At 42.3% G+C, this 26,789-nt stretch overlaps 1 protein-coding gene across 5 annotated transcripts in view; it reads right to left on the bottom strand.

Annotated features, from left to right (window-relative positions):
- The window catches only part of LOC121545748 (basement membrane-specific heparan sulfate proteoglycan core protein-like), a 160,245-nt gene extending 135,651 nt beyond the window's left edge, over positions 1-24,594 (bottom strand). For all 5 annotated transcript variants that reach the window (XM_045209472.1, XM_045209471.1, XM_045209473.1 and 2 more), the window contains exon 1: positions 24,259-24,594. In XM_045209472.1, the coding sequence (XP_045065407.1) occupies positions 24,259-24,327 (69 nt within the window). In that variant the 5' untranslated portion in view covers positions 24,328-24,594. The remainder of the gene's footprint in view (positions 1-24,258) is intronic.
- Between the last annotated feature and the right edge of the window lie 2,195 nt (positions 24,595-26,789).

The following is a 26,789-nucleotide window of genomic DNA, read 5'->3' as shown; positions in this document are numbered from 1 at the left end:
ACCCTTGAATAAGTAGGTGTGTTCAAACTTTTGATTGGTACTGTAGATGAAGGGGAGGAGACAGGTTAAAGAAGGATTTGTAAGCCTTGAGATAATTGAGACATACAGTGCTATGAAAAAGTATTTGTCCCCTTTCTAATTTTCTCTACTTTTGCATATTTGTGATACTGAATGTTATCAGATCTTCAACCAAAACCTAATATTAGATAAAGGGAACATAAGTGAACAAATAACACAACAATTGAAAAAGTAATACATCAGAGTTTCTAAACCATACTGTACTGTCTTTAAGTCAGTCATGTGCGTGGTCTAAATAACTCAACCGGCTAGTTTGCCTGTCTGTGTAGAGAAGGGCGGGCTGTACGTTGATCCTGCTGCTCTGATTGGATAGAGTGAAGCTGTATTTCCCTTCCACTCGCATCATCATTTCACCAGATCACTTTTCCTTGCATGTTTTCAGTATGATCATTTAGATTGCTGCTGCCTGTTACTATGATAAATCACATGGAGAGGACATTTGCTATCAAGCTATCAGTGTGCACAATATCTAACAAGTGGGGAAAGGGTAGTGAACAAAGATGGAACGCTAATGTGCATTCTGACTGAGTGACAGTAAAACTGGCTGCCCGCTGCAAATTGAGGACACACCCACAGCTCCGCGCACTGCTCCAAATCTACAGCTTTTTTTCAGTGAGAACGTGCATGGAGGTACACTACATGACCAATATGTGGACACCTGCTCGTCGAACATCTCATTCCAAAATCATGGGCATTAATATAGAGCTGGTCCACCATTTGCTGCTATAACAGCCTCCACTCTTCTGGGAAGGCTTTCCACTAGATGTTGGAACATTGCTGTGGGGACTTGCTTCCATTCAGCCACAAGAGCATTAGTGAAGTCGAGCACTGATGTTGTGCGATTAGGCCTGGCTCGCAGTCGATGTTCCAATTCATCCCAAAGGTGTTCGATGGGGTTGAGGTCAGGGCTCTGTGCAGGCAATTCAACTTCTTCCACACCGATCTCGACAAACAATTTCTGTATGGACATTGCTTTGTGCACGGGGACACTGTCATGCTGAAACAGGAAAGGGCCTTCAAACTGTTGCCACAAAATTGGAAGCACAGAATCGTCTAGAATGTCATTGTATGCTGTAGCATTAAGATTTCCCTTCACTGGAACTAAGGGGCCTAGCCCGAACCATGAAAAACAGCCCCAAACCATTATTCCTCCACCACCAAACTTTACAGTTGGCACTATGCACTGGGGCAGGTAGCATTTATCTAAAACTCAAAGATTAATCCAGGTAGGCTTAAACCGCTTTCCTCCTTTTCAGAAGCTGCAGATGAAACCTAGTCTGACTGAAGTTGGCAGAAGTGGAAACCTCACAAAATATTTAAGTATAATTGTATGTGAAACTAATGAGCAATAATCCCACCATTAAGAAACTCGAGCCACAAACCACACTTTAGGGTTCATCGTTACAGATGTGCAATAAAGCTGATATTCTAGCCAAGAGAGGGACCTGCTGTAAAACAAGCCTCTGAAAGCCTGCTTCTGTGCTCTGCCCCAGTGTAATGTGCTGCGCATTACAATTAGCTAGCCCATCTAGGAGCTGGACATGAAAGTGAGCAGTTGACCAGAAACGTGGGTCAATTAAACAGGAAACCACATCCCATGTCTTAACTGCTATCCCCCAACGATGGCATATTTTCAACGTTGATCATAATTATGTACCTAGTGTGGTGTACCTAACATTTTTCTCTCCTAGTATATTTTCTTCCAATCTAAATTGGATTACAAGAGGATGAAATGTGTACATACAGTACTTACAGGGAGCATATAGGGGTAAACTCAAAAAGTCTGGGTAGCTTACTAATAACGTTAAGTCCCAGATAAGTGTACCCTTACTTGAAACAGTTGACAATGTTATGGGATTTATGTGGATTACACAGCCGACCAACAGGCCGCCATCTCCCTGCCAAGCATAAACAAACTCTGAACATCTCCTCAGTCCTCCACCATTTGACAGAAACATTTCACATCACCTATCCATTTCATTCAAACACTTGGTATTATTTAAAGGTGCGTTGCAGACTTTGCGCACCAAAACCAACTGTTTCTTTGCCTCCACCTAGACATCTGTTTGCCAGAGGTTTATGCAACAATACAAGAAAGCAGGAGGCCCTTGCTGGGCCCATTCATTGAGAGCAGATGTGAATCCTCCACTTCCTACTATAATAAGATGTAATTACAGGAATGGGAGGATCTGGGTGTCCGTGCGAAAATCTCCCGAGCTCTGGATTGCAATCAGTCAGACAAGTCAGGTAGACTAGAAAGCAGTGAAACTAACTACAGACAGACACATCTGTCTATTCTTATGTGACTCGCTGGCATTATTAGCATCTAGACAAGCCCTCATCATGAGCCAGTTCGTGACCTTTCTTCAAGGAAAATTACTCAAAAGCGCATAATCTTTTAGCCTTTAACAAAAAAAAACTTTTTTATATTTTCCCTGCAATTTGTCTAGCAAGCAGTTCCTCACAACCCAAATATATGAGCAAACATTCTCTTGACATCATTCTATCAGGGTTGGGGATTGGACCAGGAGGGGCAGCAGGAGAGGAGAGAGAGAACAGAGCTGACTAGTTTTAAGAGACATCCCAACCTGGTCTGGGCTGATCAGACTATGAAAACTCTGAGCCTAAAAAAAATTGAATGAAAAAACTGCTTTGCCCCCCATTATTCTGTTATCTCTGTAAATCTCCCATCGGTGCAATCTTTTCCATTAGTTCTGCACAAGGGAACCCTAACCCCTGCCTGGTGAAATAACAGAACTGAAGTTAGACATGTGCCCACGGTGGGCATGGCTTGTGTCTGTGCCAGGGAATCTGACTGCAGTCTTGCCTCTGTGCCAAATTGCAACCACATCTCCACCCTTTGTGCCCAACGACAGGGCCAGAAAGGGCAGACAAGGCCAGAATAGAGGCCCAGCGGGAGTAGGTCTGGTGGGGATTGGGGAAAGTCTGGGGCCCCTCACCCCCCCTGGTCCCTGGTACAACTGGAATGGCCTCCACCAGGCCTCCTCCAGAGGCCCTCCAGCAAGTTGACATAAATCACAAACTCTCACAGTTAGGGGAAGAACCGTTTAATTACCCATTTAAAGGCAATAATTGCTTGACTTGGCTAGATGTGCTGTTAGCTGGGTGAATTTGAACTGTGAAGCCTCTAAAGGTCTACAGTAGATGGTTGTGGGGAAGCTTAGCATTGATCAACAAGAGCTGACTGGAAACATAGATTACATAGAACTGAAACGTTAGACTCAGACATTAAACAGGCCTTTCTAGAAATCCAGGTAATAACTATATTCTCTAATAAACAAAGGAATCCAAGACCCAAGACTCAAAATTGTAGTAACAACAATGATATCATAGACAAAGGGAAGTAGATAAAGGGCCTCATTGCCAAAATCCCGAAGTAACCCTTTAAGATAGATTATCTATAGGCAGGCAGAGTGTGTTTCGGTGATACTACCCAGCCTCTTCATGAATCAACAGATGGTTAGAGTGGAGAGAAAGTAACATGTAGCCACTTTAAGTCTGCAAGCCACATAAATTCCCCTCTGTGACTGGTAGTCAGTACTGGGTAAACCATTCCTAAATATATAGCCAATTGTGCACAACTTCTGTGCACATGATAGAAACAAAATGTCCCAAAAACATTATGTTAGTTGGGGTTTATGTTGGTGATTGTATTCATTGGATGTGTTTGCCCATAATCTTTTCATGAACATAAAGAAAAACGTAGGTATGAAATAATTCAGTCAGCCTCAGTACACCAATGACATAGAACAGTCTCCAAAGGACACATTTGACATAGTGAGTAGAAAATGTCTAAAAGGTACAATAGCGATGGTAGCCACTAACAAGCATGGTGCAATGGTCATGATTCTGATCAACCACACAAAGGATGCACATTACATCCTTACCCACAACTTCTCCCAGTAGCCTGTGGGAGACACACTCCATCCAGTCTGAATAACAATAACAGCCCACCTTACAAGGAAAACTTGACTTTGGCCTGAACCTCAGAGACGTTACTAGCTAGTAGGCACATATGTTTGCCAAGTGGATGAGGAAACTACAGTAGTGCATGCAGAGATAACTGCAGGCATTACAGTAACATCATCATTCTCAAATAATATTATATGCCAATCCCTCAACCATAGTTATAACAGGCAATATCTGCTCTGCTCCATTCAGAATCACTAGAAGCAGCAGACAAGGAGATCCAATTTTGCCTCTGCTATTCTTATTATCCATGGAAACTTTGACGCAGGCAATTTGTAAAATTGAAGGAAATAACACCCATTTCTCTAAAATCTACTGAACACTTAAAATATAAATAATTGGTCACATACACATATTTAGCAGATGTTATTGCGGGTGTAGCGAAATGCATGTATGTGTTCCTAGCTCCAACAGTGCAGTAGTATCTAAACAATTCACAACAATATACACAAATCTCAAATTAAAAGGATGGAATTAAGAAATATACAAATGTTAGGACGAGCAATGTTGGAGTGGCATTGACTAGAATACAGTACAATACAGTGAGGCAAAAAAGTATTTGATCCCCTGCTGATTTTGTACGTTTGCCCACTGACAAAGACATGATCAGTCTTTAATTTTAATGATAGGTTTATTTGAACAGTGAGAGACAGAATAACAACAAAAAAATCCAGAAAAACACATGTCAAAAATGTTATAAATCGATTTGCATTTTAATGAGGTTAATACATATTTGACCCCTCTGCAAAACATGACTTAGTACTTGGTGGCAAAACCCTTGTTGGCAATCATAGAGGTCAGACGTTTCTTGTAGTTGGCCACCAAGTTTGCACACATCTCAGGAGGGATTTTGTTCCACTCCTCTTTGTAGATCTTCTCCAAGTCATTAAGGTTTCGAGGCTGACGTTTGGCAACTCAAACCTTCAGCTCCCTCCACAGATTTTCTATGGGATTAAGGTCTGGAGACTGGCTAGGCCACTCCAGGACCTTAATGTGCTTCTTCTTGAGCCACTCCTTTGTTGCCTTGGCCGTGTGTTTTGGGTCATTGTCATGCTGGAATACCCATCCACGACCCATTTTCAATGCCCTGGCTGAGGGAAGGGGGTTCTCACCCAAGATTTGACGGTACATGGCCCCGTCCATCGTCCCTTTGATGCGGTAAAGCTGTCCTGTCCCCTTTGCAGAAAGCATAATGTTTCCACCTCCATGTTTGACGGTGGGGATGGTGTTCTTGGGGTCATAGGCGGCATTCCTCCTCCTCCAAACATGGCGAGTTGAGTTGATGCCAAAGAGCTCGATTTTGGTCTCATCTGACCACAACACTTTCACCCAGTTCTCCTCTGAATCATTCAGATGTTCATTGGCAAACTTCAGACGGCCCTGTATATGTGCTTTCTTGAGCAGGGGGACCTTGCGGGCGCTGCAGGATTTCAGTCCTTCACGGCATAGTGTGTTACCAATTGTTTTCTTGGTGACTATGGTCCCAGCTGCCTTGAGATCATTGACAAGATCCTCCCGTGTAGTTCTGGGCTGATTCCTCACCGTTCACATGATCATTGCAACTCCACGAGGTGAGATCTTGCATGGAGCCCCAGGCCGAGGGAGATTGACAGTTCTTTTGTGTTTCTTCCATTTGCGAATAATCGTACCTACTGTTGTCACCTTCTCACCAAACTGCTTGGCGATGGTCTTGTAGCCCATTCCAGCCTTGTGTAGGTCTACAATCTTGTCCCTGAAATCCTTGGAGAACTCTTTGGTCTTGGCCATGGTGGAGAGTTTGGAATCTGATTGATTGATTGCTTCTGTGGACAGGTGTCTTTTATACAGGTAACAAGCTGAGATTAGGAGCACTCCCTTTAAGAGTGTGCTCCTAATCTCAGCTCGTTACCTGTATAAAAGACACCTGGGAGCCAGAAATCGTTCTGATTGAGAGGGGGTCAAATACTTATTTCCCTCATTAAAATGCAAATCAATTTATAAAATTTTTGACATGCGTTTTTCTGGATTGTTTTGTTGTTATTCTGTCTCTCATTTTTCAAATAAACGTACCATAAAAATTATAGACGGATCATTTCTTTGTCAGTGGGCAAACGTACAAAATCAGCAGGGGATCAAATACTTTTTTCAATCACTGTACATATGAAATGAGTAAAACAGTATGTAAACATTATTAAAGTGACCAGTGTTTCAGTTGCGGGCGGTGTAGTTGCCATACCAGGTGGTGATACAGCACGACAGGATGCTCTCAATGGTGCATCTGTAAAAGTTTGTGAGGGTCTTAGGGGCCAAGCTGAATTTCTTCAGCTTCCTGAGGTTGAAGAAGCGCTGTTGCACCTTCTTTACCACACTGTCTGTGTGGTTGGACAATTTCAGATTGTCAGTGATGTGTACGCCAAGGAACTTGAAGCTTTTCACCTTCTCGACTGCGGTCCCGTTGATGTGGATGGGGGCGTGCTCCCTCTGCTGTCTCCTGAAGTCCACGATCAGCTCCTTCGTTTTGTTGACGTTGAGGGAGAGGTTGTTTTCCTGGCACCACTCCGCTAGGGCCCTCACCTCCTCCCTGTAGGCTATCTCGTCATTGTTATTAACCAGGCCTAGTACTATTGTGTCGTCTGCAAACTTGATGATTGAGTTGGAGGCGTGCGTGGCCACGCAGTCATGGGTGAACAAGGAGTACAGGAAGGGGCTGAGCACGCACCCTTGTGGGGCCCCTGTGTTGAGGATCAGCGTAGTGGAAGTGTTGTTTTTTACCTTCACCACCTCGGGGCAGCCTGTCAGGAAGTCCAGGACCCAGTTGCAAAGGGCGGGGTTCAGACCCAGGGCTCCGAGCTCAATGATGAGCTTGGAGGGTACTATGGTTTGAAAGGCTGAGCAGCATTATATGCAGACAAAATGTTACTATATCTAGACAATGTATCTCAATTGCTCCCAAACGCATTGAAGATCATAGATAAATTCAGCTTCATCTCAAGTTATAAAATTAATCTAACCAAATCAGCCCTACTGCCTCTCAAAACCCAGATGGAGGACTCCATCTCTACTTATGGAATCCCAATTGTTTCCCATTTTAAATATTTGGGTGTAGATATATTTCATTTTTTAGATAAAACCATTGCCAGAAACTTTAACAGAACTCTAAAATCAATTCAATCTGACCTCAGTAGATGGAATAAAATCCCAGTTGCTTTAACCGGCAGAATATCTATTGTCAAAATGAATTGCCATCGATCAAATGCAATTGTGTTCGTTGTCCGTAGTTTATGCCTGCCCATAACAATAATCCCACCATGGTGCACTCTGTTCACAACTGTTGACAGCAAACCGCTCGCCGACATGACGCCATACACCTGGTCTGCGGTTGTGAGGCCGGTTGGACGTCCTGCCAAATTCTCTAAAACGAAATGAACATTCAATTCTCTGGCAATAGCTCTGGTGGCCATTCCTGCAGTCAGCATGCTAATTGCACGCTCCCTCAAAACTTGAGACATCTATGGCATTGTGTTGTGTGACAAAACTGCACATTTTAGAGTGGCCTTTTATTGTCCCCAGCACAAGGTGCACCTGTGTAATGATCATGCTGTTTAATCAGCTTCTTGATATGCCACACATGTCACGTGGATGGATTATTTTGGCAAAGGAGAAATGTTCACTAACAGGGATGTAAACACATTTGTGCACAAAATTTGAGAGAAATAAGCTTTTTGTGCGTATGGAAAATTTCTGGGATCTTTATTTCAGCTCATGAAACATGGGACCAACACTTTATATGTTGTGCTTATATTTTTGTTCAGTGTAAATTATCTGGGTTCCCTAAAGGACAACTTTTGGAAAGCTGATATTCTGAGCTAGTCATTACAAAAGTATGGTCCACAGATCTAATTGAATCTGAACCAATCTTTAACTGGAACAGAATATTAAAATATATGACCTTGGCATCCTGTAATTTACACATTTTAAGTTTGTTCACAGACTGTATTTAACACCAAGGAAATGTTTTACGATGAAATTGGCCCCAACTCCCAACTGTTCACTGTGACCCCTAAATCAGGTAAGCATATTCCTTCATATAAATGTTAAATGCTTCTGGGGAAAAGTTACAAAATTAATTTAGAAGTGCATGAATTTAAATATTTAATGCTTTCCATCAATTATGTTACTTAACAATGATAGCCCCTTGAATCTCTCAATCAATCAGAAGATTACTCCCGACAGGCAGCACTGCTGCGAAAATGTTTTTGCTCTAAGATGGCAACCACCTCACTCTCTCCCATTTAACCAGTGGACACAGTAGGTAGGCAGGGTGGGAAGCATGGTTTCCGGGTGGGGAGGGAGGATGCAGGTGGGTGGATGGGGACTGAGGGGGGCAATGGGTCGGGGTTATCTTTTGTATTCATTGATTTTTTTTTACCTGTAACCCCCATCTGAAAAAGAAAAATGACAAAACAAAAGAAAAAGTTGCAACAAAAAAAAGAGAAAGAAAAGACTACTAGAGGGTAACACAAAGGTGGGTCATTGGCATTCATTCTATAAGTAGTTTTTCTAATGATGGAGATATAGTTTATTACAATTGTTGCATTATTAAAGAACATTTACTATGAAGAGCATTCCTGGTATAATGTGGGCAGCCTCATTTTGAAGTACAGTAGCCTTGAAAACAGACCATATCTCCTTTTGATTTAAGTATATTGACACAAGAAGTATGAGTAGACCTCTCATATTGAATCACTATAAAATAATATCCAGCAGATTGCCATCAGCAGCAGTACTCCCTCAGTCTTAACTGGTGCACATTGTCACTCTCATTCATTTACTCCATAATTCTTCATCTCTGGCCAACAGATGCAGGCCAAATTCGTGTCAGATACTCTGGAATTCACTCTCACTGATATTCTCTTTTCATTACATTAGCTAACACAGTGAGTGGTTATCATTTGGTTCAAATTGAGGGTTTTTCCATGACAAGATAATTTGGCTGATGCCAACGGAATCTGCTGAATGAACGCTAGGCTAACAAACCTGTATGGAAAATATTACCTAACTGGACTCGGTTGAAGCTGTGATGGAAATCAAAATATCACATGCGCCCCTTCAGAGGGAACTATTAACAGTAAAGTATGTAGTTCTGGCGAGGTTTGGCGCTATGGGGTTCTAGGAAATTAATTAATTTCTAGTTGAAACATGTTTAATGCCAGGTTAAGACTTACATGGTCCCACTACACAGCTCTGACGGTTACCAAATTCCACAGTATATACAAATCTCTCAACAGTCGACAGTTCAGTTCTGTTTGCTTCATGTTACCACAGATCACAGCAACTGAGTTTCAACTTTTCTTCTGAGAACGAGATTGAAATTGGAATGACGGTGCGGTGGGTTTGTGCATGGTCAATCTACATAAAGGGATTATGGGAAAGGTGGAGCGGGGAGCACTATAAATCGTGTTCTGGTCCACAGATAAGGACGCCTGAGAGGAAAAACAGGCATGATTGAAGATCTTGGGGATTTGCTAATCCAAACACACTTCAGAGAGCAGTTAGTTCCAGGGAAGAGAAGAAAAACAACAAATAAGGTTCTTGCTGTGGCTGTGGGTATGTAGCCTAGGCCCTATAGGACAGGACAGACAGGACATGCTCTGACTGCAATGTGCCCGGCACGGCACAGGAAAGCCTGAATAAACTTTGCTCCAGTGAAGAGGGCTCGACTTGTCCTGCAGATAAATCCAGGTGTCATTTCCCCCAACAGGACGATGAGTCAACACCAGGGCGGCCCCGTTCTGTTCTGTAGACAATCACAAACAACTAACCACCACACCAAACAATGGTCTGTTAGTAAAAAAATAAAAGCTCAATCCCAACCCTCTGTCGCCTGTTGCTCTAAAGATACCTCATGATGAGACCAATCACTTGGCCAGATTTCCTCCCTGATTTCTCGGGATGCACCAGAGAGTGCTGTGAGTAGCAAGGCTCAAGCCACGCCCACCTGGTAATACACCTCTCTTTGCCATCTTTTAGCTGTATTTGAGAAGTGGATAATCTATTTGTCAACTAATTGCCTCTTTACCAATTGCTTTCAAAATAGAAACGGACAATATTCATATGATTACCTGTGCAAACCACCTTTACTATCTGGGAAAAGTGTGAAACGATGTCTCAAAAGGACAGGGGTATCGACGGAAATCATTGACATGGGACAAAACTGTTTTGACTCGTGTTTATCAAAGTTTATATATCGACGGGGATTAAACGCACTGACATGGCAACTACATGACAAGAGAGAAGCGAAAATGGTCTACTTACAGTATGTGTTCCCCTTGGTGGGATAGAAAATTGTTGATGTTTGATTAGATGATAAAGTAAGGGCTTCCCGAGTGGCGCAGCGGTCTAAGGCACTGCATCGCACTGTTGCGGTGTCACTACAGCTTGGGGTTCGATCCCAGGCTGTGTCACAACCGGCCGTGACCGGGAGTCCCATATGGCGCCGCACAATTGGCCCAGCGTTGTCCAGGTTAGGGAAGCGTTTGGCCGGGGGGGCTTTACTTGGCTCATCCCGGCTTTACTTGGCTCATCGCGCTCTACCGACTCCTTGTGGCGGGCCAGGCGCCTGAAGGCTGACTTCGGTCGTCAGTTGAACAGTGTTTCCTTCGACAAATTGGTGCAGATGGCTTCCGGGTTAAGCGAGCAAGTGTTAAGAAGTGCGGCTTGGCGGGACATGTTTCGGAGGACGCATGACTCGATAAGACAAGATCGTAATCATTAAATTGGGGACAAAAAGGGGGTAAAAATTACATTTTAAAGATGATAAAGTAAACAAAGTTGCTAGTAAGAAAAGAAAGCCGACAAAAAAATCCACATATCTAGGTCAATCAAGCAATTTTGATCTTTCCCCTATTGTCAAATAAATATCCATTGGTTAGTTCTAGAGTGATATATGTTGATATATATCTATAATACAGTCAATATTTGATGGATTTTCTTTTTATTAATAAAAAGTTGAGTATCTTACTCTATTCTGCAGCTGTTACATTCATCAGAACTGTATATTTTACATTTGATCAATTTTGACGACCGTTGCTACTGTGAGTAAAGTCACAGGGTGAAAATCACACTCAGGTGGCTTGGAGATACAGCCAAAGAGAAAGGCTGTTGTGAGCACAGCGTAATTTAGCTAAGAACAGCACATACTACTGTGACTTAACCCAGCGTTTTCCAAACTAGGGGTCGCGACCCCATGTGGGGTCACCTGATTTGAAAATGGGGGTTGTGTGAGAAACTTTGAAATTTTATGTAAAAAATAGTTTCCCTCTACAATGCCCACAAGCCTCATTAGAACAGGCACTAAATCAGACTGAGGGGAATAAGAACATCATCGATAATGATGTTCTTTTCCACAAAGAAGATCATAAAAAAGTATTACATGATGATCTTTTGAACTTTCCAATACCTTTCTGATGCATTTCAGTCACTTCAAACCATACTTCCTTCTGATTGAAATACTATCAAAAGTACTGTCAGACTGATTTGTAATAGATTGTCATAGCCCCAATTAAAAAACTAAACATTGGCCGTTGATTACATCACTTATTTTACATTGTGGGGTCGCAATCTTTTTTTAAATATAAAAATGGGGTCGAGGGACAAAAAAGTTTGGTAACCCCTGGCTTAACCAAAACCCTACTCCCACTACAGAGGAGGCTGGTGGGGGGAGCTATAGGAAGACGGGCTCATTGTAATGGCTGGAATGGAACAGTATCAAACATATGGAAACTACATGTTTGACTCCGTTCCATTTATTCAATTTCAGCAATTACAATGAGCCCGTCCTCCTATAGAGCCTCCCACCAGCCTCCTCTGCCCTACTAGTACCCCAACACAAGACATATACATAGAAAGCAAAGGTGAATCTACATGTATCACAAGATATATTCTGTAGTCGAAGAGAGAGAGAGAAAGAGAGAACAAGAGAAAGAGCGAAAGAGAGAGTTTGTCCATTCTCATGGGAAGGCTGTTGGTTGACATGCTAACTCCGAGCAGACTCCTGCTGGCCTCTCAGGGGTTTATCTCCTAGCTGCTCTCTCCAGTCTAGTGGGCTGTGTAGGCTGAGAGAGAGGCTGAGAGGGGTGCAGAGCAGAGGCCCTGGGTGCTGACTAGAGAGCTGAACACTTCCAGGCGCAGGGCTACAGGGCTACACAGAGGCAAACTGAGACATATTTTGGCAGGGGCTTCAAAAGATACCTGTTTGCCAACAGTGCACAAGCACTGTACGTTACAGTTACTATGTCCTGGCTGTGTCCATTAGGTCAACTGTACTGGGTCAGGCGCAAGCTCTATTTGGATTTTGCATCCAAATAGTTGCATCCAGCAGACATTTGAATAAAGTATAATTTTTCACAGGTAGGATAAAAGGATAAAGTTGTCACTCACAGTATCAACAGAGGCCCACAAGCCCAGTGATTTTTTTTTTTTACATAACCAGAAGTCTTTTCCCCCTCTTAATTATCTTCCTAGTGCAGTGAGCCATAATGACCCAAGGGCAGTGAAATACCTTTTGCACGTTTCCTCGCTAAACACCAATGGTTTAATAACACCCTGGGAGAATGTGCCTCTTCTTGGGGTTAAGAAAAAAAAGTTTTGATAAAACAGAGCTTTTCTTCTCAGGACAGGCAGGGGCTTGTCTGACATTGAAGGAAAGGATAGCATGGGCCTTTTAGTCTCTGTTCAGGGGTTTGGGAATCACCAAATAAGGAAGCGGATTTGTAAATCAACAAACCACAGGACGGCAGGGTCAAGCTAGGAGTTAAAAAAGGGTTAGGTTGAAAAAGAATAATACTTTCTTAATAATATACTTTTGACAACAAAATAGAGGCTTCCAGCACATCATTTCTTTAGCCAAAGAAGCCTTGGTAAATAGGGTAACTAACCCGCTTCAGTGCTGCAGAGCAGAGAAGGCTAAAACCAGGGAGTAGGAACCATACATAACAATACATTAACTCCTCTGGACAATAAGGAGGGCATTCAAATGGCTTAACGTTAATGCAAGGGGAAAAGACAATGAGGGGGATTCTAAAGAACACAGATGACGATAAAGCACATTCAAAGGGGGAAAGTGTCATACAGTCAACTTAGCATTTCAATGAATCTCCAATAAGTGCAGGCCAAGAGACAGGCAGCCGGGAGAGAAAGCCTACCAGCAAAATATGAAGAATGTGTTCCAAATGGCACCCTATTTCCTATGTAGTGTACTACAGGGCTCAGGTCAAAAGTAGTGCACTATAGGGAATAGGGTGCCATTTGGGACACAGCGGAATAGTTTCCCTCGCTGAGGCCTCCGGCCAGTGGGTGACCTCGTCATGAACTCAATTGGCTCTCTGACTGACACATAGTTCCATAAAAGAGGTATGAGGAAGAATCCATCTAGACTAAAACTTATTCACTCAAGCTGAATCCCCCACTAAACAGTTACTGGCATCAGGTATATTAGACTTCACATTGGACTGTTTGTGTCTGGAAGGACAATTAGAGGCCATTCCCATTGGGCACACCACGTCATTTTAACATGGAAATTTGGGTAATATTTGGTTGAGACGTTGATCAATGAGATTTCAACCTTTATTCACCCACTCAAAAAAAGTTGAATTCCCAATGGGTGATCACTAAGCTTTCAACCATCTAAAAACACAATCAAATTCCAATGGGAATAGAATTACAGATATTTTGTATTTATACAAAAATTTAATGCAGGGGTGTAAAACTCATTCCATGGAGGGCCTAGTGTCTGCTGGTTTTAGTTTTTCCCTTTGAATTAAGACATAGACAACCAGGTGAGGGGAGTTCCTTACTAATTAGTGACCTTAATTCATCAATCAAGTACAAGGAAGAAGCGAAAACCCGCAGACGCTCGGCCCTCCATGGAATGAGTTTGACACATGATTGAATGTGTTATCACATCTAATAGCACAACCAAATGACCTGGATTGCAGTTTAGATTACATTAAAAGTACATAATGCAAGTGATCAATGCTGTTGAAGATTCCACAGACCAGCGACCTTTGCATGCTATCTTGAACATGCACGCTTTCTATGATTACATAAGACATTAGTTACAGTAGGCTAACCCCAAAATGTGGCCATGGAATGTTGAATAAATACTGTTCATTAGTTTTTAAGATGGCCTTAACTTTAGGCTATGTACTGTATTACAAAAATATTATTGAATTGTGTTTGGTTGACAACGCAAGCAAATATCAACATTTAAAGGATATCTAATTATTGGATAGTTCCATCTGAGCCACTGGCTTAAACCTATTCTTTAACTTTTATTTTTTGTTTAGTTGGACACGTGAATCCAACATATAATTTGTTAACTTGTCGACAAGTTAATAGGCTATTTACTGTATTGAAAAACTGATATTGAGTTGTGTTTGGTTGTCAACAAATTCCAGTTTGTCTACAAATTAATAATTTATATGTTAGATTTAGGTCTCCATTTTTACCAAGAATCAAAGTTAAAGAATTGAACTAAATAAAATCAAACTTTATTTAACGTGCATTTAAAGTTTGATTTGATTTCATTTGATTATGTCCTATTCATTAACTTTGATTTTTGGTTAAGACAGAGAAATGAATCAAACATATACATTATTAAGTAGACAAGCTGGAATTAAAGCCAGACTAAGTATAACCAAACACAATTCTATATCCAGTTTGTCTACAAATTAATAATTGATATGTTGGATTCATGTCTCCAGCTCAACCAAAAATCAAAGTTAAAAAATAGGACTAAATCTAAATCAAATGTTTTATGCACATTAAATAAAGTCTGATTTGATTTAGTCCTATTCTTTAACTTTGATTTTTAATTGCGATGGAGACGTGAATCCAATATATTAATGATTAACTTGAAGATTACATTTGAAATCAACCAAAGCTTGAAATTCTAGGCCTATATGTATTATCTATTTTTAGTTGAACCCTGGGTTGAATTGAAACCCAACAGCTGTTGATGACTTTGCAAATGCTATATAGGCCTAAACAGTATCATTGATGATATATGACTTATAAAGTATGGTTACATTTCATTTGCTCTGTTAAACCTACCCTTTAGAACGACTTTAATAGAAACAGTGAATATATTTACTTATTAAGAGGTCTCTCAATAATCATTCTCACAATAGCACATCGGTAGTAGTCAGTGACAAATATAAAAGCTATGCAGGGCTTGGTTGACCTCGTCGGATGTGGCAGGGCTTGAAAACTATTACAGACTACAAAGGGAAGCACAGCCGCGAGCTTCCCAGTGACACAAGCCTACCAGACAAGCTTACATTTCTTTTATACAAGCGACTTACAGCAAGTTAAGTGCCTACTATTCTTAGAACCAGCCCTTCCCAACTCCGAGGCAAGCAACACTGAAGCATGCATGAGAGCACCAGCTGTTCCGGATGACTATGTGATCACGCTCTCCGTAGCCGATGTGAGTAAGACTTTTAAGCAGGTCAACATTCACAAGGCCGCAGGGCCAGACGGATTACCAGGACGTGTACTCCGAGCATGTGCTGACCAACTGGCAAGTGTCTTCACTGACATTTTCAACATGTCCCTGACTGAGTCTGTAATACCAACATGTTTTAAGCAGACCACCATAGTCCCCGTGCCCAAGGAAACTAAGATAACCTGCCTAAATGACTACCGACCCATAGCACTGACGTCTGTAGCCATGAAGTGCTTTGAAAGGCTGGTCATGGCTCACATCAACACCATTATCCCAGAAACCCTAGACCCACACCAATTTGCATACCACCCCAACAGATCCACAGATGATGCAATCTCTATTGCACTCCACACTGCCCTTTCCCACCTGGACAAGAGGAACACCTACGTGAGAATGCTATTCATTGACTACAGCTCAGCATTCAACACCATAGTGCCCTCAAAGCTCATCACTAAGCTAAGGATCCTGGGACTAAACACCTCCCTCTGCAACTGGATCCAGGTGGTAAGGGTAGGTAACAACACATCTGCCACACTGATCCTCAACACGGGGGCCCCTCAGGGGTGCGTGCTCAGTCCCCTCCTGTACTCCCTGTTCACCCATGACTGCATGGCCAGGCACGACTCCAACACCATCATTAAGTTTGCCGACGACACAACAGTGGTAGGCCTGATCACCGACAACGATGAGACAGCCTATAGGGAGGAGGTCAGAGACCTGGCCGTGTGGTGCCAGGATAACAACCTCTCCCTCAACGTGACCAAGACAAAGGAGATGATTGTGGACTACAGGAAAAAAAAGAGGACTAAGCATGCCCCCATTCTCATCGACGGGGCTGTAGTGGAGCAGGTTGAGAGCTTCAAGTTCCTTGGTGTCCACATCACCAACGAACTATCATGGTCCAAACACACCAAGACAGTCGTGAAGAGGGCACGACAAAGCCTATTACCCCTCAGGAGACTGAAAAGATTCGGCATGGGTCCTCAGATCCTCAAAAAATTCTACAGCTGCACCATCGAGAGCATCCTGACTGGTTGGATCACCGCCTGGTATGGCAACTGCTTGGCCTCCGACCACAAGGCACTACAGAGGGTAGTGCGTACGGCCCAGTACATCACTGGGGCCAAGCTTCCTGCCATCCAGGACCTCTATACCAGGCGGTGTCAGAGGAAGGCCCTCAAAATTGTCAAAGACTCCAGCCACCCTAGTCATAGACTGTTCTCTCTGCTACCGCACGGCAAGCGGTACCGGAGTGCCAAGTCTAGGTCCAAAAGACTTCTCAACAGCTTCTACCCCCAAGCCATAAGACTCCTGAACAGCTAATCATGGCTACCCGGACTATTTGCACTGCCCCCCCACCCCATCTTTTTACGCTGCTGCTACTCTGTTAATTATTTATGCATAGTCACTTTAACTCTACCCACATGTACATATTACTTCAACTACCTCAACTAGTCGGGTGCCCCCGCACATTGACTCTGCAGACCGTACCCCCTGTATACAGTGGGGGAAAAAAGTATTTAGTCAGCCACCAATTGTGCAAGTTCTCCCACTTAAAAAAGATGAGAGAGGCCTGTAATTTTCATCATAGGTACACGTCAACTATGACAGACAAAATGAGAAAAAGAAATCCAGAAAATCACATTGTAGGATTTTTAATGAATTTATTTGCAAATTATGGTGGAAAATAAGTATTTGGTCAATAACAAAAGTTTCTCAATACTTTGTTATATACCCTTTGTTGGCAATGACACAGGTCAAACGTTTTCTGTAAGTCTTCACAAGGTTTTCACACACTGTTGCTGGTATTTTGGCCCATTCCTCCATGCAGATCTCCTCTAGAGCAGTGATGTTTTGGGGCTGTCGCTGGGCAACATGGACTTTCAACTCCTCCAAAGATTTTCTATGGGGTTGAGATCTGGAGACTGGCTAGGCCACTCCAGGACCTTGAAATGCTTCTTACGAAGCCACTCCTTCGTTGCCCGGCGGTGTGTTTGGGATCATTGTCATGCTGAAAGACCCAGCCACGTTTCATCTTCAATGCCCTTGCTGATGGAAGGAGGTTTTCAGTCAAAATCTCACGATACATGGCCCCATTCATTCTTTCCTTTACACGGATCAGTCGTCCTGGTCCCTTTGCAGAAAAACAGCCCCAAAGCATGATGTTTCCACCCCCATGCTTCACAGTACGTATGGTGTTCTTTGGATGCAACTCAGCATTCTTTGTCCTCCAAACACGATGAGTTGTTTTTACCAAAAATTTATATTTTGGTTTCATCTGACCATATGACATTCTCCCAATCCTCTTCTGGATAATCCAAATGCACTCTAGCAAACTTCACACAGGCCTGGACATGTAAGCAGGGGGACACGTCTGGCACTGCAGGATTTGAGTCCCTGGTGGCGTAGTGTGTTACTGATGGTAGGCTTTGTTACTTTGGTCCCAGCTCTCTGCAGGTCATTCACTAGGTCCCCCCGTGTGGTTCTGGGATTTTTGCTCACCGTTCTTGTGATCATTTTGACCCCACGGGGTGAGATCTTGCATGGAGCCCCAGATCGAGGGAGATTATCAGTGGTCTTGTATGTCTTCCATTTCCTAATAATTGCTCCCACAGTTGATTTCTTCAAACCAAGCTGCTTACCTATTGCATATTCAGTCTTCCCAGCCTGGTGCAGGTCTACAATTTTGTTTCTGGTGTCCTTTGACAGCTCTTTGGTCTTGGCCATAGTGGAGTTTGGAGTGTGACTGTTTGAGGTTCTGGACAGGTGTCTTTTATACTGATAACAAGTTCAAACAGGTGCCATTAATACAGGTAACGAGTGGAGGACAGAGGAGCCTCTTAAAGAAGAAGTTACAGGTCTGTGAGAGCCAGAAATCTTGCTTGTTTGTAGGTGACCAAATACTTATTTTCCACCATCATTTGCAAATAAATTCATTAAAAATCCTACAATGTGATTTTCTGGAAAAAAAATTCTCAATTTGTCTGTCATAGTTGACGTGTACCTATGATGAAAATTACAGGCCTCTCTCATCTTTTTAAGTGGGAGAACTTGCACAATTGGTGGCTGACTAAATACTTTTTCCCCCCACTGTATATAGCCTCCCTACTGTTATTTTATTTTACTTCTGCTCTTTTTTTCCTCAACACTTTTTTGTTGTTGTTTTATTTTACTTTTTTATTTAAAATAAATGCACTGTTGGTTAAGGGCTGTAAGTAAGCATTTCACTGTAATGTCTGCACCTGTTGTATTCGGCGCATGTGGCCAATAAAATTTGATTTGATTTGATTTGATTGGTTAAAACCCTGGATGGGAGACCAAATTAATAGCTATAGATCAACTCTCCCGTAGGAGGTGATGCCCAGCCTTGTTTATTTTGATATAGTGGTTATAACGTTGAAGATCTGACGTTTCAAAGGTACAAATTCAACATATTTCATATAAGGTTTGTCTATGTTGAAATTGGCTACAATGATGACATAATCCTGTGGTTGAAATTTCACCCTTAAAACAACTGTTGATTACTTTTTTCAAATCCAATGTATTTTCCACATAAATTCCACATTACAATACACTGACAAATTACGTTGAAACAATGTTGATTCAACCAGTTTGTACCCAGTGGGTTGACACCATGGACATTTTTATTTTATGTTTATTGTAGCCCTAGTCCTACACCACAAGGGAAGAAGAGAGCAAGCTTTTTGGCCACAATGTCACAGCAACATACTAGTTTTGGATGATGTGTGTTCTAAAAAAAGAGGCTAGCAAAGATCTAGGGGAGAGAGAATAGGGAGGAAGGAAGGGGAAACAGGGTTTCTCAGGGTCTCCTGTTGCATCAGGCAAGGTGGCACTAGGTGAGGAGTAGGCCATGCTGCTCCTGCTCATGTCAGCACATGCTCAGTCCTGCTGTACCAGCTGAGGTGCAGCTCTGTTTGGAGTCTGCCCCTCCGCCTGACACGGACGCGACGCACATGAAAGCGAAGCACACGCTCCCCACAACAACCACAGAAATATAAGAGATTTGTTTGTCGAGCTAAGTGACAAAACAAAGCATTTTCTGCTTTATTAACTGTGAGTGCCAAATACTCTGCTCACTAACACTATTTTCATGCTCTCCGACGAATGAGTAAGAATTGTGGGAGTGAATGATTGCATTGTAGAATTAGATGCTTGAGGCTTCATAATCAACTTCAAACAAGATGAAGAGCACAATTTTGCATGAGAACCCTGAATGGAAATGTAGGGGCATTGGTCAGGGAGGTGACCAAGAACCCGATGGTCACTCTGACAGAGCTCTAGAGTTCCTCTGTGGAGATGGGAGAACCTTCCAGATGGACAACCATCTCTGCAGCACACCACCAATCAGACCTTTATGGTGAGTGGCCAGACAGAAGCCATTCCTCAGTAAAAGGCACATGACAGCCCGCTTGGAGTTTGTCAAAAGGCACCTAAATAAAGACTCTTAGACCATGAGAAACATAATTCTCTGGTCTGATGAAACCAAGATTGAAGTCTTTGGCCTGAATGCCAAGCGCCACATCTGGAGGAAACCTGGCACCATCCCTACGGTGAAGCATGGTGGTGGCAGCATCATGCTGTGGGGATGTTTTTCAGCGGCAGGGACTGGGAGACAAGTCAGGACCGAGGGAAAGATGAACGGAGCAAAGTATAGAGAGATGCTTGATGAAAACCTGCTCCAGAGCGCTCAGGACCTCAGACTGGGGCGAAGGTTCACCTTCCAACAGGACAACGACCCTAAGCACACAGCCAAGACAACACAGGAATGGCTTCGGTACAAGTCTCTGAATGTCCTTGAGTGGCCCTGCCAGAGCCCGGACTTGATGCTGTAATCGCTGCAAAAGGTGCTTCAACAAAGTACTGAGTAAAGGTTCTGAATACTTATGTAAATGTCATATTTCAGTTTATTTTTTATTTTTATAAATTAGCAAAAATGTGTCAAAACCTGTTTGTGTGTGTATGTGTGTGTGTGTGTGTGTGTGTGTGTGTGTGTGTGTGTGTGTGTGTGTGTGTGTGTGTGTGTGTGTGTGTGTGTGTGTGTGTGTGTGCCTAAATATGTTTGAGGAGGTTGGGGCAAGCCAGACACTTCAGGATAGCATTGTCCTCAGAGACAAGATGGCCTCCTTTGCCTCCTGGGGGAGAACTAAGTCAACAATCGAATGTTTGTCAGACCAAGTCTTCACCCAATTAGCTCAAATTCATGGGGCCCAACTTTCTAAACTGCTGTTTGCACTGCAGTGCACCAGGGATCCTGGGTGGGGGCCTTATTGTGTGAATCTTGACTGCTGTGCAGTGAACAATAGGTAGCTAGACAATACAAATTGTAATCAGTCTCGGGTGTCTCTATTTTTGATTGAATATAGAAAATTGGGTGGGCAGGCAAAAAGATAAAACACTGTAAAGTTGCTATTCACTCACAGGAATATTGTATGTGGTCATTTTGGCTTTGGATCCCTGCATCTAAATCTCAACACACAGACAGATCTGGGGTAACATTTACATTTACATTTTAGTCATTTAGCAGACGCTCTTATCCAGAGCGACTTACAGTTAGTGAGTGCATACATTTTTCATACTGGCCCCCCGTGGGATTCGAACCTACAACTCTGGCGTTGCAAGCGCCATGCTCTACCAACTGAGCTACAGGAGGGCCTGTAACAAAGCAGCAGCACACAGAAACAGACTAAATTGCTAACTTAATATACCACAAAGCATGGCCTGACACCCTAGACTGGTATGTAGCACTAGCTATATAAAGATGTTGCATTAATAGTTAGAAGGGGATCGTTTTACAGGATTAAAAAATAAAAAGTTTATGACAATGGGCACACAGGCACAAAAATCCAGGGCACCCTCCCCCATGAAGCTCACACAACCCCCAATGAAGTCAGGGGACACTTGTGGCTGTGATATTCTATACTTGGAGGGAGGGAGGGAGGGAGGGAGGGAGGGAGGGAGGGAGGGAGGGAGGGAGGGAGGGCTCACAGAGCCAAAATAATCAGCAGTGTTCACTGTTCTGATGTCAGACGACCAGAAAACAAAGTGGCCTCAACTCCAAACTGCTTGTATGATCATGAGAAGGACAGGGAGTCAGGATCATAGAGATATACCATGTTCTATGTCTATGGTCAGGACAGGCAAAGAACAAGATTAAAAACCATGGCTCTTAGTCGACTACCCTGGACAGATGCTGGTGGCTTCATCAGTGTGTAACCAATAAAATCCTTTCACTTAAATTATCCCCTACATAAGGTATTGGTGGTTAATGGCAGGATGAGAGCAGTTGATTGAGTTGTTCAACTGTTATAAGCCATTTTATTGACTTTTATTGACATTAACCAGGTTTCCATTCAACCTTTTTACGCGAGTTAAGTACATCTCGGACAAAAAATGTAATGACATGCCTGATGGAAACTTTCCAAATGTTGACAAAACAAAATAAGCTATACTAGGTGGGATCTTTTTGTGTCTGTAAAATTAATTATGCGAGAAATGTCCGTGGAAACTCTTTTACACGCAAATATTTATATAATAACCATCATAACGAAGTACATTTGTAGTCACACGATGACATGTTGTGTGACCCTTCCACTATGACTCGTCGGGAAACCAATGCTGTTTTTTAGGCTGCAGATGAAATAGGTTATGATGAACTTCACAGGGTTGTGAAAGTGAAAGATGATGAGATTGATGCTCCTTTCCAAAAAATATCGACGGTCTTATTCTGGTGACATGATCATTGATGCTTGGTTCCCGTTTGACAAATAAAAATAATCTTGCTCTTTTATCTATAATAATCTCATCATGCATGTAGGCTATACCCGCACTGTATCTGCGAGCTGTTGGCTAGAGAGCACGTGCCAATACCAGAGTGGGCACACTCGCTTTATAACGCAATTTTTTTTGTTGAGAAAACCATCAGTAGAGTTGAAAATTAGATGGAAACCTATTTAACTTGTCTTTTTTATTTGGCACATGGGAATTTAACCGCAAAATGTATTTTTATGAGCACTATGTCATCACGAACAGCCTTTTATCTGCAACAAGTCAATTTGATGGGAACACATCTCTAGTGGGTAAATGCGCATATTGTTTTTATGCAGATTTTAGAATATTCACATGAAAATCTGTTGCCAATTGGATGGAAACCTAGCTATTGATAGTTTGAGTTGATTGCTAGAACTGACCCTGACATTCCAGATGAGTGAAGGGGGCCCTATACTAACATCAGTACCTGTGCTTAATTGAATCAGAGTCAAGCCTGTCACAGTGCAGACACAAAATGCTAGAAACAGATACTGCTCCTGGTTCCAGATAATTCAATTATGCTGCTATTGTCATCGAGGTAAAACTATGGAAGCTATCTCCCATTACCCACAAGCAGTTGAGTCAACATGTATCAGATTACTGCCAAATGGAGACCCCAAAATAAGTTGATCTTTGATAGTGATTTATGATGCTTGAAAATGCAACCAAAACAGAAAAAAACATACTTCAGCCAATTGGACATGACAACAACAAGACTTTCCATTATCATCATGTAAGCCACAGGAATTACAGGGGGCTCCTCATCAACATGTTCCATGTTGTATCTTCTGAAAAGGCTTAACTTCTGATCAAATTAAAAACAGAGGAGTGCCAAACAGACAGACAGACTTTTCTGTCAGAGAACAAATAGGTGAGAAACCAGACATGATCTCAGGTATAGTCTAGTAATTATTCTCATAATTTTTGATAAAGTGCCATCTCCTACAATTCACATCACTTGAATGCAGGGCCAGGCTACATCTTATACATTATCCTTATGATCCAAGGACTGTGAAGCTCTGTCTGAAGAGATATACATAGACCATTTTGAATTAATTGAAAACATTATGCCACTAGCACAAGGCCTGTATTAAGTTGAAAAGTATGCTGATTAATATTTATACAAGAACAAGTGGCATGATCAAAGTATATTGACACACTGAAGATATGTTATAGACACCAGTATTTCCCCCAAGAAAAAAAGCTGTTACAGTTGGTTTTATTGCACAGTAACTAATAAGCAACCAATTATTGATGCTGACCAGTTTCCTTTCACTACCATTCCATCATTGTTTTATGTAGCCTAGGCTACCTTTGTTTTCTGCAGCTACCATGTATAACTTAATAAACGTAATAATCAGTACCTTCTGGGTACCAAATGAGTTAAAGTAGCTACCATTGCATAATTTTGCAAATAATGGTATTATGGTCAAATGGTCAAGTGAAGTGAGTGTGATTCAGACATAAGTTTGAGAAAGTTTTAAAGCATGTAGACGCCAGAGAGACTTGACTATGAATAGACTGTTTCTATGGACAGAATTAGATCAGCTCCATTCCACTGGAGATTCTAGTTTGTCACATTCTTTTTTACAGCATCTTTATGAAAAGTATAATTAGTGTGTGGGGAATTATATATGTTCAACTATCCTATATGTAACAACACTTGAACCGAAACACTCATGAAACAAATAGCCAATACGTTTCTTTATTTTGTAATAACGTTTTGAAAAGACGTAACTACGTTTATTTTCTTTGGGAAATGAATAAGGTTGCTGTGAGTGCACCGGTGTGAGCACTAGAGCAGATGATCTACAAAAACTTGTATTCGAAAAAATAAATTAAAAGTTCAAAATAAAAGTATGCAAAAAATTACTTACATTCATCAGATGACAGGTAAATATCAACGAGACGATAAGTCCAGTGACCTTTTCGATCCGCGTGCCCATTTTCCAGCAACCCAGCACAGGCTGCAAATGCTTGGGAAAGGAAAATCAAAGTCCTTCACTTCTGGCCACTGAAGTAATGTAAGGGTGCACCTCTACACTTTCTACGTCCCACACGCGGTGGGACTTCATCAACAGAAAATTATCCCTTTGTGCGTTTTGTTATGGAAACAGAACACAAATATTTATCAAAAGTGCCGTGAAAGAGATAGATCGGTTTGCGTCACTTCGGACACACTATCCTTTGCACTCAGAAACTTAGACTTGTCATTCCAGCGCAAGTCAGTGAGTCACTGGGAAGTCTGATGCTATTGAGACACACGAGCCACTGCCCTGCGTAAAAGGCGGAATGGAATTCAGGGAGTGCTGCTGATAGGCGGTCTTAATCACTCCGTGAGGAGATGGCACCTAGAACATATCTTGCTTTACAGTTTTAAAACAACCACATTGGTTTAAAATGTGTTTTAGGCTACACGGTTAAATTAACAAATTGAATTGGATCATACATTGGATTTAATGTAAAGATGAATAATTATGCATAATCACGTTAAATTACTCACCAATTCAAAACCCACTCGGATGCAAATGTTAGACTTTTTCTAATCACTTGACTGGTCACAGAACGATGCCCTCGAGGCATGTATTTTAGATCTACTCTCATGCCCGCCAAAGACGTGTGGCGCGCTTTTGTCATGCATCACCACCATCCAAACCAAAAGTGGTTTGGGGGAAGAGCTATGTTTTGATACTACACGATACGGATCACTTTACCTTGGATGCATTAACTATTCCAGTTGACATTACTGTAGCCTGTAGGTCTAGGTGGAAAGTTTGCACCAGTGGCTTAGGCCTACCTTGATGCAGGTGAAGTCTGCACATCAGCGCCCTCTGTTGATCTCGAATCAGTTGCCCTTGAATCTGTTGCCCATCATGAAGGCTTGATGACGTTTCTCCACTGCATATCAGATAATTAATATATGTGATTAACAGTACATTACAAACATACTATTCTTCATGAAATCAATACACAAAACTATCATGAAGCATGCACTTTTCTAAAATGATAATAGTGTAAGCCTAGAGTAACAATTTAACAATAACTGAAAAAAGTGTGTTACTGGACACCATTGCAAACAAAAAGAGACTTTCTCTAACAGTTCGAGCCTACAGATTAACTACTAAGCCTACTAACCTTTAGGCCTGAAGCAAATAGGCCAGGTCTGGCTATTTCCAATCACATGCTCCATCCTCAGAACACTTACAAAGAGAGCATTTACTTACAGTGGATTTATGTTTGTGTTCATTCACATCCATAATTGGTACCAAGAACTCCTCCATCTCAAGTGTTCATAGAGAGCAGCTGCTGTCAATTAAGAGTTTAACCCTGGCATTTCAGTTGCAGCGCGTTCCACTATGTTTTCACTCCCTCTCAAAGGCTAGGCTGCAACAACACTGATTAACACAAGATATATGTGTAGTTACATAGGCATGCATGGTACAGTGTAACTACACTATAATTGCACTGTACCTGCATGTAATGCATATGCATGAGCCAGTGTAATGTGGAACCAAAGTTACATTGAATTCAGGTGCCAAAGTTGTAGTAAGCTGCATTGCACGCCACCATTATATGAACACAAAAATACATCTACTGCAAGTTGTGATATGCTCCAGGGTTAGAGCTGGCTCCTCTGCTCTTCCTTGGCTTTTCACCTGCCCCAGTTCCTATGAGGTTGAAAGCAGTGTGCAGGATGAGAGACTACAGGCTCGTCTGTAGTGCATGCGAGGCACACTGGACCCACTCCAATTTGCCTACCGCTCCAACAGATCCACGGAAGATTCAATTTCCATCGCTATTCACACGGCCCTAACACATCTGGACAAGAGGAACACCTATGTGAGAATGCTGTGAATTCAACACTATTGTTCCCTCCAAGCTCGACACCAAGCTCAGATCCTTGGGTCTGGACACCACCCTCTGCAACTCGATTCTGGACTTCCTGACGGGCAGCTCACAGACTTTGAGGATTGGTAACAACACCTCCTCCACACTGACTCTTAACACAGGGCCCCCCCAGGGGTGTGTCCTCAGCCTTCTGCTGTACTCCCTGTTCACCCATGACTGCGTGGCTTTGCACGACACCAACTCCATAATCTGGTTTGCTGACGACACCATGGTTGTAGGCCTGATAACCAACGAAAACTAGTCAGCCTATAGGGAGGAGGTAAGTGAACTGGCATTGTGGTGCCAGGACAACAACCTCTCCCTCATCATCAGCAAAACAAAGGAGTTGATTGTTGACTTCAGGAAGCAGAGAAGGGAACATAATCCGATCCACATCAACAGGACTGCAGTAGAGAGTCAGCAGTTTAAAGTTCCTCGGCGTCCACATCACCAAGGACTTGACATGGACCAACAACACCATTACTCTTGACAAGAGGGCGCAACAGCGCCTCTACTTCCT

The sequence above is a fragment of the Coregonus clupeaformis genome, chromosome 30, assembly GCF_020615455.1.
Source record: "Coregonus clupeaformis isolate EN_2021a chromosome 30, ASM2061545v1, whole genome shotgun sequence".
NCBI classification, from domain to species: domain Eukaryota; kingdom Metazoa; phylum Chordata; class Actinopteri; order Salmoniformes; family Salmonidae; genus Coregonus; species Coregonus clupeaformis.
Note: the sequence above shows the minus strand (reverse complement) of the source record. Positions and strands in the feature narration are given on the sequence as shown.